Raw genomic sequence first — 14,469 nt, 5'->3', positions numbered from 1 at the left:
CCCCCCACTCCGTATCTCTCATGAGTAAGTAAATAAGATCTATAAAAATAAATAAATAAATAAATAAATAATTTTAATTAAAAAAATGACCATATCCAAGTAAAGAATATTAGAAGGAAATACGTGCTAGGAAAAAAATAGAGTAGAGAAAGTATATAAGAAGTCTCATGCACTATGTGATGCTGGAAAGGAGTATGCAGTTTTAATTGAGTGGTTGAGACTCACTGAGGAGGTGACATGTTAGCAAAGATGTGAAGGAGGTAAATAGTCAATATGCTAAATGCTCAGTACATAGTTAGTACTCAATTAATTTGAGTACTTCCCTTTCCTTTAGATTCTATTCATGTAACAAAGTCACCAATGTGCTTATCATCGATCAGTAATATGCAAAAGGGCCTGGATGCCTATCTTACACCATACACAAAAATTAACTCAAAATAGATTGAAGACTAAACATAAAACCTGAAACCAAAAAAAAAAAACCTGAAACCATAAAACTCCTAGAAGAAAACAGGGAGTAAGCCTCTTGACACTGGTCTTGGAGACCAGTGGTCTTGGTCTTCATGATTTTGTGGATTTGACACCAAAAGGAAAGGCAACAAAAGCAAAAATAGACAAGTGGGACTGTAATATCAAGCCAAAAATCTTCTGCACAGCAAAGGAAACCATCAATCAAATGAAAAGGAAACCTATGGGATGGGAGAAAACATTTGCAAGTCATATATCTGGTAAGGGGTTAATATCCAAAATACATAAAGAACTCCTATAAGTCAATATCAAAGAAACAAACTGATTTAAACATGGATAGAGCATCTAAATAGGCATTTTTCCAAAGAAGACATAAAGTGGCTAATGGCTAAGATACTCAACATCATTAATCATCAAGGAAATGTAAATCAAAACCACAATGAGATATTACCTCACACCCATTAGAATGGCTATTATCAAAAAGATAAGAGATAATAAGTGTTGGTAAGGATATATATACTTGTGAACTGTTGGTGGGGATGTAAATTGATGTAGCCACTGGAAAACAATATGGAGGTTCCTCAAAAAAATTAAAATAGTGTTACTATATGATCCAGCAATCCTATTTCTGGGTATTTATCCAAAGAATATAAAAATACTAACTCAAAAAGATATAGGCACCTCTTTGTTCATTGCAGCATCATTGACAAGTGCCAAGAACCTAGTATCCATTGATAGATAAATGGGTAAAGAAAATGTGATAGATATAGATCTATAAACACACACACACTGAAATATTATTCAGCCATAAAAAAGAATGGAATCTTGCCATTTATGACAATATAGATGGACCTTAAGGGCATTATGCTTTGTGAAATAAGTTAGAGAAAGAGGAATACTGTATGATCTCATTTATATACAGAATCTCAAAAAATAAGCACATAAAAATCAAGCTCAGAGATACACAGAACAAACTGGTGGTTTCCAGAGATGGGGCTTGGGGGATGAAATGGGTGAAACCAGTCAAACTGGTATATACTTCAACCAGGTATAAAACTTCCTGGTACAAAATAGAAAAGTCATGTGGATATAATGTACAGCATGGTGATTACAATCAATAATACTATACTATATATTTGAAAGTTGCTGAGGGACTAGATCTTAAAAGTTCTCATCACAAGAAAAAGAATATTATAATCTTGTTGACAGATGTTAAGCAGACTTACTGCAGTGATCATTTCACACTGTATATAAATAACAAATCGTCATCTTGTATACCTGAAGCTAATATAATGTTATATGTCAATTACTCCTCCATAAAAAGATGATGAGCTTTCCAGTAACAATGGTCAATTTTGAGCTCAATTTCTGAGATAACACCATATGAATGCCTGTGGCCATCTTGTGTACCTGAAACAGGCAACACCAAAAGGACTCATGGTATAACCTTCTAGCCCTACTCCTTTCCCCGGCTACAGCAGTGAATGTACAGGAACACAGGAGTGCATAGGACATCCAAGTAACCCTAGCATACTACAACCACACAGGTTATCAGGTGGAACTCACCTCTTACAGGTTCATCCAAGGAGCCCCCTGAGGCAGGAACAGAGTACACATTCAAGCACTTATTAGCCAGGAATCTGATCCCTCTCATAGGTGAATAAGTGCTTGTCAACACACCATTTTCCCTTAAATGACAAAAAAACACTTTATACAATTCTCAAGGAAGACAACATGCACACTGCTGAGTTCAGTTGTTCTACTATCACTCAAGTCCACAGAGCCTAAACTATGGATGATTTAGGCATAAGAACAAATGGTTTGAATAGGATTCATGATGATAATTTCAGGTATGGAGGAATGATTTGCTTTATAGTTTTTCCTTGCTTATGTATTCTAATAATATTAAATAAGGGACATTCATTTGGCATGTCACATTTTGTATTAGCATATTCTTCAAAAACCCCCAACTAAAACAGGTCTGGACTGCTCCAGGGCCCATGACCTCCTATAACAGAGGAATGCTAGAATGCATCCTGCCCCTGTGGGTCTGCCAGTCATGATCATCACTACAGATAAAACATTACTTTAAGATCTTTGGAATTTTTAAGAGAAGAAATAGAAGTGAGTCAAATGATGAAAGGATCATGGGACTGAGAATATTATATATTTTATCTCTGTGACTAAATGACACACATTGGCAATGGGAAGAGTTCACTGATTTTGAGACAGAGAGAGTGCTTGCACATGTGTGTATGCATGGTGAGGGGGGCGCTTAGAGGGGCAGAGAGAGAGAATCTCAAGCAGGCTCCATGGCCAGGGCAGATCCCAATGCAGGGCTTGGTCTCATCACTCTGAGATCATGATTTGAGCTGAAATCAAGATCTGGATATTTAAATGACTGAGCCACCTAGGTACCCCAAGCTCACTGATTCTTTTTTTTTTTTTTAAGATTTTTATTTATTTATTCATGAGAGACACACACACATACACAGAGGCAGAGACACAGGCAGAGGGAGAAGCAGGCTCCATGCAGGGAGCCCGATGTGGGGCTCGATCCCGGGTCTCCAGGATCATGTCCTGGATTGAAGGCGGTGCTAAACCGCTGAGCCATCGGGGCTTCCCAAGCTCACTGATTCTTAATGAAATACCTGAGTTTTCATTACAGGTGGGTTCAGTGTCTGTCTACAATACTTCTAGCATTAGCATCAGAGGAAAGTAACAAGCCAACTTCCAATGCACAAGAGCCCTCATCATACCTTTGTGCCATGATTGTGCCTGGAAAGGACAGCTGGATGGACATTTGCTGTTTCTTACAAAACCTCCTATTGCTCTGAAGTACCTCCGTAATCTAAGAGAGAGAGAGAGAGAAATCTCTTTTTAGATACAGATATTTTTTCATATATACAAACACACATATATTTCCAATTATAAAAAATAAAACTATGGCTTTAAAGCACTATATATGAGGATAAAATTCAAGGGCTTGGAGTCAGATACCTGGCCCATAATAGCTGGAGGGATTTTCTCCCGGATGTACTTCACATAATCAACGGTTGCCTCAAGAATAGAAGCCGTGTCATTCTTTCTCCCCTTTATATATGGTAACAGAGTACGCAGCTGCTCACAGCAATACTTGATTCGTTCTCTAAGCAGAGAAAGGATAGTCTCATTTTCTTCCTTATACACAAGGACAAACAATCCTTCCTGTTGGGTTTGTTTTCAGAGGAACTACCTCCCTTCCCATCTAGTCTCTTTCACAGAAAGGCCATGTCCCCATAAGCCAGCAGCTTCCCCAGGCCCTGGAACCACAAAGCTGCCTAGGGCATCAGCTCACACTGCTGTCAAGCACAATGTTTGCGGTGACGGTAGCCCCAGTTCCCTTGCCCCTGGCCTGCTGCAGTGTGGAGGATGACCCTGCCTGTGGAAACCTCCCTCAGAGGATAGAGAGGTATGCTACACATAAGTGCTTTTGTGATTCACACTAGAGCCTAGGAGACCAAAAACAAGAGACAATTCATGTCACTGTGACCTGGACCACACTTCCAAAAACAGATCAGTTAGTATCTTGTAATTACATGGGCTTTACATGTAACTCTGTGTTCTGAGCCAAAGAAAAATCAGAAAGTTGCTTTCTTCATGAGGTAGATATGAGAATGAAACAAAAAACCAATATGCAAATGAGAACATCATTCAGGCTAGTATCAGCCTGATAACCTAAGTCTTTCACAGTTCTGAGAGGAAATGCACAGGAAATGTAAATCTAAGCCTTTGGTACCTTCATTTATGCATGCATTCATTTAACCAACATTATTAAACACCTGTTTTGTGCTGAACAGATTTGTTCATTACCTTCACACACACACACACACACACACACACACACACACACACACGTAGTCAAATGGTGGTTCTGCCAATTACCAGCAGGAATCTGTGGCCTCAAAATGGAAAAAAAAAAAAATCCATTAAAAAATAGGTAGTCTTCTAGGAGTTCTGTGTCTTCCTCCCTTTTTTATGCTCTCACTCTCTCTCAGAAAAAAATCTTAAAGAAAATGCAATTTGATATATAGCCTGTGAATAACTCAAATATTCTAGGTCAGTGGTGTCTTAACTAAACTTTGAGCAACCTCTTTTAGGGTTCTATAGAGGTATCTCAGGGACTATTCTAGAAAAAAGGTCAACAATTTGACAAATGTGTATGAAGAGCTTTGAAATTTTTTTTTCTTTTTTTCTTTTTCTTTTTGAAATTTTTCATACCCTTTGATGTGGTACTTCCACTTACAAGGGCCTAAAACAGAACAAACTTTCTGCGAAACAATATCCATTATAGTGGTATATCAGTAAGACATAAAAAAAACCCTAAACACACAAAATAGATGGGTACTTAAGTAATCTATAGTATACTAACTCAGTAGAATACTATCTGGCAGGGGAAATGATATGCTATAAACCTTACTCGGGAAAAACAGAATATTTTATAGGATATAAGTATAAAACATAAGGAAATATATAAAATATGATCACAGACATTAAAGTAAAAATAAAGCACATAAAAAGACTTGAAAGCAAAACCATAAAGTAATAGTTATTTCTGGATGGTTGGGCTTTTCATTTTTTTATATTTCCCAAATATTTTTGCTGGGTACAAGTCACTTTTACACTAAAAAATCATATTACTTTTTTTTCCAACATTTATTAGGAAAATGTTCAAAGACACAGAAAGACTGAAAGAATTTAAGATATTAATGCTTAAAAGCTGAAAGAAGGATTTATAAAGAGAACATATATATACTGCACCTACCTAGAATATACAATGAACATGCTTTGTCACATATGAATCATCCCACTGGCCGTACAGTGATCCATTTCATTATACTGAAGCATTTCAAAGTAAATTGTAAACTTAAGACACTAAACTCTTAAACATATTAGCTAGAAAGTTAATTATTTTTTTCAAATAAAAGTTACATAAAACAAATATACACATCTTAAAGGTTGAGTTTTGACAAATGCAAAAAACTATGTAACAAAAACCCTAATTAACATTATCACAACTCCTGAGAGTTCCTTATATTCCTTCCCAATCTTATCAAAAGGGACATTTCTGATATTTTTCCATCTCATATTAGTTTTGCCTGTCTCTGAACTTCATATAAGTCAAAACTTATAGCATATGCCATTTGTTTTTTTTTTTTGTTTTTTTTTTTTTTTTTTTTTTTTAGCATATGCCATTTGATATAAGATTTCTTTCACTAAGCACAATATTTTTGAGATTTGTTCATTATCAGTAATCTGTTCCTTTTTATTGAGTAATAGTATTCCATAGTATAAATATGCCACAGTTTATTTATCCATTCTCTTACTGATAAACACTTCCACTGTTTCCAGTTTTTGGTCATTATGAATAAAACTGCTAGATCATTCTGTAAATCTTTTTGTGAATGCATGTTTTTATTTCTCTGGGAACATATCTAAGAATAGAATTAATGGGTTAATTTTATAAATATATAAGAAACTGGTAGTACTTTGCCCAAAATAGTATGATTGTACACTCCCACCATCAGTGTATGAGAGTTCCCGTTGTTTCAAATCCTTGACAACATTTAATATTGTCAGCAGTTTTAATTTTAGCATTTTGGCCTTTCTGAGGTATATATGGTAGTACCTCATACTTTAATTTGCATTTCTATAACAAATTATGTTAAGCATTTTTTTTGGTGCTTGTTGGTCACTTGCATATCTTCCTTTGTGAAGTGTCTGTTCAAGTATTTTTATCTCCATTTTAACTGAACTGCAGATCTTTTTGGTATTGATCTTTAGGGGTTCTTTATTATCTGTAATACCAGAATTTTATTATTTTTTATTTTACATTTTTATTTAAATTCAATTTGCTAGCATACAGTGTAACACCCAGGGCTCATTTTATCATGTGCCCTCCTTAATGCCTGTCATCCAGTTACCCCATCCCACCACCCACCTCCCCTTCTGCAACCCTTTTTTTGTTTCCCAGAGTCAGGGTCTCACGGTTTGTCTTCCTCTCTGACTTTTCCCCACTCAGTTTCCCCCTCTTCCCCTAAGGTCCCTTTCACTATTTCTTATATTCTACATATGAGCGAAACCATATTATAATTGTTTTTCTCCAACTGACTTATTTCACTCAGCATAGTACCTTCCATTCCATCCATGTCAAAGCAAATGGTAGGTATTCATCCTTTCTGATGCTTCAGTAATATTCCATTGTGTGTGGACACATACCACATCTTCTTTATCTATTCATCTGTCGAAGGACAATGTGGCTTCTTCCACAGTTTGGCTATTGTGGACACTCTGCTATGAACGTTGGGGTGCAAGTGTCCTATCATTTCACTGTATCTTGTAATACCAGAATTTTGTCAGCATATTTGTTTTGCAAATGTGTTCTCCCCATCTATATTTTGCCGATTTGCTCTCTTACTAGTATGTTTTGATAGCAAAAGTTTTCATTTTTGATGAGTCGAATTCACCTATTCTTTCTTTTATAGTTATTGTTTTCTAGGTCTAAGGAACAGGTGCCCACCCTCAGCTTATGAAGACATTTTCCTATGCTTTCTTCTAGAGCTGTCCTGTCCAATATAGCCCATTAGACCGGTCTACATAGACATATATAGCCATTAGTCTATCTAAATATAAACTAAAGTTAAATAAAATTTAAAATTAACTTCCTGTTACAATAGACAGATTTCAAAAACTCAACAACTACATAATGACTAGCAGCTACTTCATTAGACAATGGATGCAAATGAGGACATTCCTAACACTGCAGAAAGTTCTACTAAACAGTGCTATTCTAGAAGCTTTATAGTTTTAGTTTTATAATATAGATCTGTCTATGCTCCATATTGAATTAATTTTTATATGGTATGAGTAAGGGGTCAAAGTTCATTGTTTTCCATTTAGATATCCAGATATTCAAAGACCATTTATAGAAAAGATTTGTTTCCCAATAAGTTTGCTCTGGTGATTTATTGAAAATCAAGTGAACACAAATGTGTGGGCCCAGTATTAGGATACTCTGTTCCATCGATCTATTGGTCAACCTTTATGATAGTAACATACTGATTATTGTAGCTGTATATTAAGTCTTGAGGTCAGATAGTTTCTTCCAATTTTGTTGTAGTTTTTCAAGATTGCCTTATTCTAAGTCCTTTTATATTCTAGGTCTTTTCCATTTTTAAATCAGATTATCAATTTTTACCCAAAAAAATCCCTACTGGATTTATGATTCATATTCAAATAAAGTTATATTTCAATTCAGTGAGAACTACTATCTTAACAATAATGATTCTTTCAATTTGTAGTTATGGTATAATGCATGATTTAGGTTTTCTTTAGTTTTCACAGAAATATTTTGAGTGATCAATGTATAGATCCTATGTGTCTTTTGCATATTTTTTCCTAAGTATTACAAGGCTTTTTTTACTCTGTTGTAAAAGTAATTATTTTTGGGATCCTGGGTGGCTCAGCGGTTGAGCATCTGCCTTTGGCTCAGGGCATGATCCCGGAGTTTCAGGATAGAGTCCCACATTGGCCTGCAGGGAGCCTGGTTCTCCCTCTGCCTATGTCTCTGCCTCTTTCTGTCTTTCATGAATACATAAATAAATCTTTTAAAAAAGGTAATTATCTTTAATTTGCATATTCTTTTTTTTTTTTTTTAAGATTTTATTTCTTTGAGAGAGAGGAGAAAGAATGCAAGTAGGGGGCAGGAGAAAGAATTTCGAACAGACTTCACACTGAGCAGAGAGCCCAATGCTCTAAGATCATGACCTGAGCAGAGAGCCCAATGCCCTAAGATCATGACCTGAGCCAAAACCAGGAGTCAGATGCTTAACTAACTGAGACACGGAGGTGTCCTAATTTTCATTTTCTAATTGTTTGCTACTCATGTATAAAAATACAATTAAATTTTATACATTGACCTTATATCCTGCAACCTTGCTATATTAATCTTTTGGTTGTATAGGGTTGTTTTGTAGGCGTCCTTGCACTTTTCACACAATATTCATGCCATCTATAAGAAAGCTTTGCTTCTTCCTTTTTAATCTGTATGCTTTTCTTTTTCTTACCTAACTGCAATGGCTAGGACATTTTTGTCCATGATGAATAGAAGTAGTACAAATGTACACTCCTTACTTTTTCCAGATCTAAGGAACATGGTCAGATTTTCATCATTAAGTACAATACTAGCCATCGGTTTTCATAGATGCCCTTTAATAGACTGAGAAGGTTTTCTTCCATGTATGATTTAAAGATTGTTTTGTTTTGTTTTTTAAACTTGAAAGAGTACTGAATGTAGTCAAGTAATTTTTCAGAATCTGTTAATCATATGTTTTTTCTCCTTTATTCTGTGTAATGTGAATTACATTGATTGATGTTTTGAATGTTATATCAGCTTTGCTTTTCTAGGATATATCTGGTGTGGTCATGATGTATTACATCTTCATATATTACTTGATTTGATTTGCTAAAATTATGTTAAGCATTTTTATGTCCCTATTCATGAGCGATATTGGTCTGTAGTTTTATTTTTTTAAATAATATCTTCATTAGGTTTAGGGTTATGCTGGCCTCATGAAATGGGTTAGGAATTATTTCCTCTTTTCCATTTTCTGTAAGAACTTAAGGTTGATATTACTTCTTTAAATGTTTGACAGAATTCATCAGTAAAACCACCTAAGCTTAATGTTTTCTCTTTGGTAAGGTTTTTAATAACAAGTTCAATTTCTTTACTATATAGGGCTATTCAGATTTTCTGCTTCATCTGATGTCAGTGTTGGTAAATTGTGTTTTTCAAAAATGTGTCCATGTTGTCTAACTGGCTGAGCTTACTGGCATAAAATTCTTCAAAAATATACCCTTTTTATATTTAAATGTTTACAGGATATATAGCAATAATTCCTCATTCAAGATATTGGTAAAAGTCTCTCACTTTTCATTCAAGATATTGGTAAAAGTCTCTCACCTCATCTGCCTGATTTCCCCATTTTCTATTTACTTTGTTTTTTTTTTAAGATTTTATTTATTTATTCATGAAAGACACAGGAAAGAGAGGCAGAGACACAGGCAGAGGGAGAAGCAGGCTCCATGCAGGGAGCCTGACGTGGGACTCGATCCCAGGACTCCAGGATCACACCCTGGGCCAAAGGCAGGCGCTAAACCACTGAGCCACCCAGGGATTTCCCCTCATTTACTTAGGATTTAATTTACTCTACTTTTTTTTAGCTCCTTAAAATGGACTCTTAGGTCATTGATTTTTAGACCTTTTGCCTTTTCTAATATAAACATTTAAAGCCATAGTGTTTTCCATAGCTTTGCTTTAGCTGACAGTTCACAAATTTTGAAATATTCTTTTCTCACCATCATTCAGTTTGCAATATTTGCTAATTTTTCTTGTGATATTGTTCTTTTACCCATGGATTATTTAGAAGTATGTTTTTATGTTTTCAAATATTTGAGGTTTTCCTTTATATCTAATTCTTATTGATTTCTAATTTAACTTCACTGTGGTCAGGGAACATACTCTTTGTGAATTCAACTCTTTTAAATGTATTGAAATGTTTTATACCCCCCAGCATACAATTTATCTAAGTGAATGTACCATGTGTCTTTGAAAAGAAAGCGTATTCTGCTGCCGTTGCTGTATATAATGTTCTATAAATATCTACCAGATCAAGGTGGTTAATACTGTTCACATCTATATCTTACTGATCTTTGTTGTCTAATTAACTGCTGAGAGAGGGATGTAAAATCTCCAATAATGCTTGCTGATATTTGTATCTTTAATTCTGTGAATTATTGCTTCAAATACATAGTTCATATACTATTTGTGATTGTTGTATCATTCTGATAAATCAATTCTTTCATCATTATGAAAAGCTAATCTTTATTTCAAGTGATACTGGTTGTCTTGAAGTCTACTTTATTTGGTATTAATGTAGCCAGTCTAGTCTTATACATATGTTTCACAGTATATATTTTTCTATTTATTTACCTTACTGTGTCTTTATATTTATAGTGGTCTCTAGAGACAACAGATAGATAAATCTTGGGGTTTTTTTTTGTTTGTTTGTTTCTATTCATTCAGACAATCTGTGCTAGAAGTTGGATACAGGTGGATAAAGATCTACTGTTTTATGTTTTTTTTTTTTTCCCCTGTAGTTTCTTTGGCTTTTTTGTTCTTCCTATCTTATCTTCTTTTAGATAATTTTTAAAATTCAATTTTAATTTGTTTATTGGCTTCAAAGCTATGCCTTATGCATATCTCTTTAGTGTTGCTTCAGGGATTACACTATATATCTAACTTTTCACAGTCTATTTAGAGTTAAAATTTTATGACATTATATAAAATACATAAATTCTGCAATGATGTAAGTACCTTTGCCCCACTCATCCTTCATGCTATAGTTGTCATATGTACTACATCTACATATACAGTTGATCCCTGAACAACATAGGTTTGAACTGCATGGGTCCATTTATAAACAGATTTTTTTCAATAAATACAGTATAGTACTATAAATGTATTTTATCTTCCTTATGATTTTATTAATAACACTTTCTTTATTGTAAAAATACAGTATATAATAAAACTACATGTTAATCAACTGTCTATATTATGAGTAAGGCTTCTGGTCACTAGTAGACTATTAGTAGTTAAGTTTTGGGGGTGTCAAAAGTTATACACAATTTTTTGACTGCATGGGTATCAGTGTCCCTAACCTTTGTTTTGTTGAAGAGTGAACAGTATTACCAGTCCCACAACATAATAATTTTCACTTATAACAGTCTGATGCATTTTAGCTAAACATAGAGGAAAACTGTCTGTTTTCTAATATTTACTCCCATATTTATCATTTCTGATTCTATTAGCCCTTCCTAAAGATTCAACTTTTCATTTGCTATCATTTCCATTTAACCTAAAGAATATCGTTTAGTTTTCTCACCCTGCAGGTCAGCTGGTATCAAAATCTCCAATTTGTCCTTTATGTAAAAATAGCTTATTTCATTATTTACTTTGAGGAAGTAATACTTGATGGAAATATGATTTACACAAATAAGTGATGAGTATCAGACATAACACGTATGGTGGCATACATAAAAGGCTGATTTATTTCTAATTTATTAATATCTTAAAAACCAAAAGTAGGCCTCTGACAGATCTGGAGCAGTTATGTCTGCTGCTGAGGTTTCTACTTCAGATGCAAGAACAAAGTATTCTCACACTTTCTACCTGTCTGGTTGTGGCAGCCAAGACTGAATGGGAGAATACAGGGGAAAAACATGGTAATACAGAAAAAACATGAAGAAAGAATTTTTGCAACTCAGAAATAATCTTGCAAATGGTGAAGATACTGTCTTACTAAAAAAAAAAATCTAAAATTTGAGCTAAAAGATAAAACAATAGTTATAGGTTAAAATGACTGAAAAATATTTATCTTCAATAAAGTTGTAGGATCAATTTCCTCTCCCTCTGAATCTCTGATGGCTTGTGCCTGCTTTAATCCAAAGATACCTGGAGAAGTGACTACCAACAGTTCTAGGACTAGCATTTAAGAAGACATAGCTTCAGTGTTGGTCTCATTAAACCCTGAGCTTTGAGGCAAGATGTCTGGCTGGCTGGCTGGAGAAACCATGTGGAGAGGTGCTGGGACTACAGGGAAAGAGAGCAACCCATCTCAACCACCCTCCACCAAGAGAATATCTCTGTAGATACTGAGTTCTCTGGACAGGCCATTTACCAGCTAAACACTTACCACACTAAACACCATGTGGAGAAGAATCACAGAATCAAATTGATGATACTCAAATTTATGATCCATAAAATTGTAATATATGATAAATAGGCTGTTGTTTTAACCTACCAAGTTTTAGGGCAATTTGTTACATAGCAAAACATAACTGGAAGAATAGCTTACAATTTAGCAAAAATAATAAAAATGTGGGATTGATAATATATGTAAAAGTAAAATGACAACTATAACAAAAATAGAAGGTAAGTGGAAATATGCTATTGTATATTAAGTATCATAATATCAAAGTAGACTATGTAAGTTAAGGATGCATGCTATAACCCTGGAGGAACCACTAAAAAATGATAACTTCAGCTCAAAAGCCAATATAGGAGATAAAAAGCAATGCTAAAACATACTTGATTAATCCCAAAGAAGGCAGGCAATGGAGGAGAAAAACGGAAAGGAAAATAGAGCTAGTGAAAACAGAAAAATCATGTCCCTAAAATCAAACTTAACAGTAATTATATGTAAATAAAATAAATATTCCAATTGAACAGTAGAGATTGTCAGAATGGGCAAATTTAAAAGGAAAATAAGATTCATCTACATGCTGTTTACATGAGATATTCTTTAAGTATAAAGACATATTTAGGTTAAAGAAAAACCATGCTTTCATAAAAAAGCTATATGAATATAAAAGTGGATTTTAAGATGAAGTATTAGTATAGATAATTTGCGCTTATTATTTCCTAATGATAAACAGTCAGTTCATTAAGAAGACAGGCAACTGGGGTGCCTGGGTGGTTCAGTAGTTTAAGTGTATGGCTTTGGCTCAGGTCATGATCTCAGGGTCCTGAGATGGAGCCCAGCATTGGCTCCATGCTCAGCAGGGAGTCTGCTTCACCCTCTGCCTCCTGCCTCTCCCTCCACTCATATGTCTGAATGTGCTCTTTCTCTCTCTCTCTCAAATAAATAAATAAAATCTTAAAAAAAAAAAAAAAGACAGGGATCCCTGGGTGGCGCAGAGGTTTGGCGCCTGCCTTTGGCCCAGGGCGCGATACTGGAGACCCGGGATCGAATCCCACATTGGGCTCCTGGTGCATGGAGCCTGCTTCTCCCTCTGCCTGTGTCTCTGCCTCTCTCTCTCTCTGTAACTATCATAAATAAATAAAAATTTAAAAAAAATTAAAAAAAAAGACAGGCAACCAACAATTTCAAAATACATGAACCAAAAACTGACAGGAATGAAGTAAAAAATAAAGCAATCTATAGTCATCACTCAAGATTTTAACTCTCAGGAAAATCAATAAGGATACAGAATACATATGAAAAACACTACTAACCGATTCTACCTTATTAATATTTAGAACACTATACTCCCAAACAGCAGAATACATATTCTCTTCAAGTGCATGTGGAATACTCATCAAGGGCAACCATACTTTGGGCCATAAAACAAATCTCAGAAAATATCAAAGGATAGAAACCTGACCAAATATACTCTCAGATGATAATGTAATTAAATCATAAATCATATCTGGAAAATCTCCAACATTTGGAAATTAAAGTTACACAAGTTACACACTCTAAATAATCAGTGGTCAAGGAAAAAATTACAAGGGATAATGAGAAAGAGAAGTATTTTGAACCAAATAATAGTGAAAATCTAATATGTCAAAATTTATGAAATGCATTTAAAGCACTGATAAGAAAAAACTTTTATAAAGGAAATTTATAGTTTTAAATGCTTTTATTAGAAAAGAAGAAAAGGTGGGGTACCTGGGTGGCTCAGTTGGTTAAATAAGTCTAGATAGATGCTAGTTATGAAAATTTTGGATATATGAATAAAAATTGCTTAATTATCATAAACATTCTTTTATATATGTTTTGCAAACTTTTTTTTTCCCAGTCAGTTAAGTGGCTGACTCTTGGTTTTGGTCATGAGGTCATGATCTCAGGGTTGTGGTATTGAGCCCTGTGTTGGGCTCTACACTCATCAAGATGTCTGCCTGAAGATTTTCCCCTTTCCTTCTCCCTCTTCCCCTTCCTTACCTGCTTACTCTCTCTCTCTAAAATAAATAAATCTTTAGGATGAGGAGGGAGGGAGGAAGGAAGGAAAAAAGGAAGGAAAGAAGGAAGGAAGGAAGGTTAAAATCAATGATTTAAGTTTCTTACCTAAGAAAATAGAAAAAAGAGCACAATAGAGAAGAAAAAGGAAATGACAGAGTGG

The 14,469-nt window shown here is 34.6% G+C and overlaps 1 protein-coding gene across 4 annotated transcripts in view; it reads right to left on the bottom strand.

The window, feature by feature from the left end:
* The window catches only part of SOHLH2 (spermatogenesis and oogenesis specific basic helix-loop-helix 2), a 73,790-nt gene that overhangs the window by 27,883 nt on the left and 31,438 nt on the right, over window positions 1-14,469 (bottom strand). For 3 of the 4 annotated variants that reach the window (XM_035717720.2, XM_025462490.3, XM_049100838.1), the window contains exons 7-9: window positions 3,469-3,616; window positions 3,228-3,319; window positions 2,035-2,156 (exon numbers count right to left, since the gene is read on the bottom strand). In XM_035717720.2, coding sequence (XP_035573613.1) covers window positions 2,035-2,156; window positions 3,228-3,319; window positions 3,469-3,616 — 362 coding nt within the window. The remainder of the gene's footprint in view (window positions 1-2,034; window positions 2,157-3,227; window positions 3,320-3,468; window positions 3,617-14,469) is intronic. The other variant, XM_035717742.2, reaches the window with a different exon arrangement.

This window comes from Canis lupus, chromosome 25 (assembly GCF_003254725.2).
Source record: "Canis lupus dingo isolate Sandy chromosome 25, ASM325472v2, whole genome shotgun sequence".
Taxonomy (NCBI): Eukaryota; Metazoa; Chordata; class Mammalia; order Carnivora; family Canidae; genus Canis; species Canis lupus.
The sequence above is the reverse complement of the archived record's forward strand: the minus strand, read 5'-3'. Positions and strand labels throughout refer to the sequence as shown.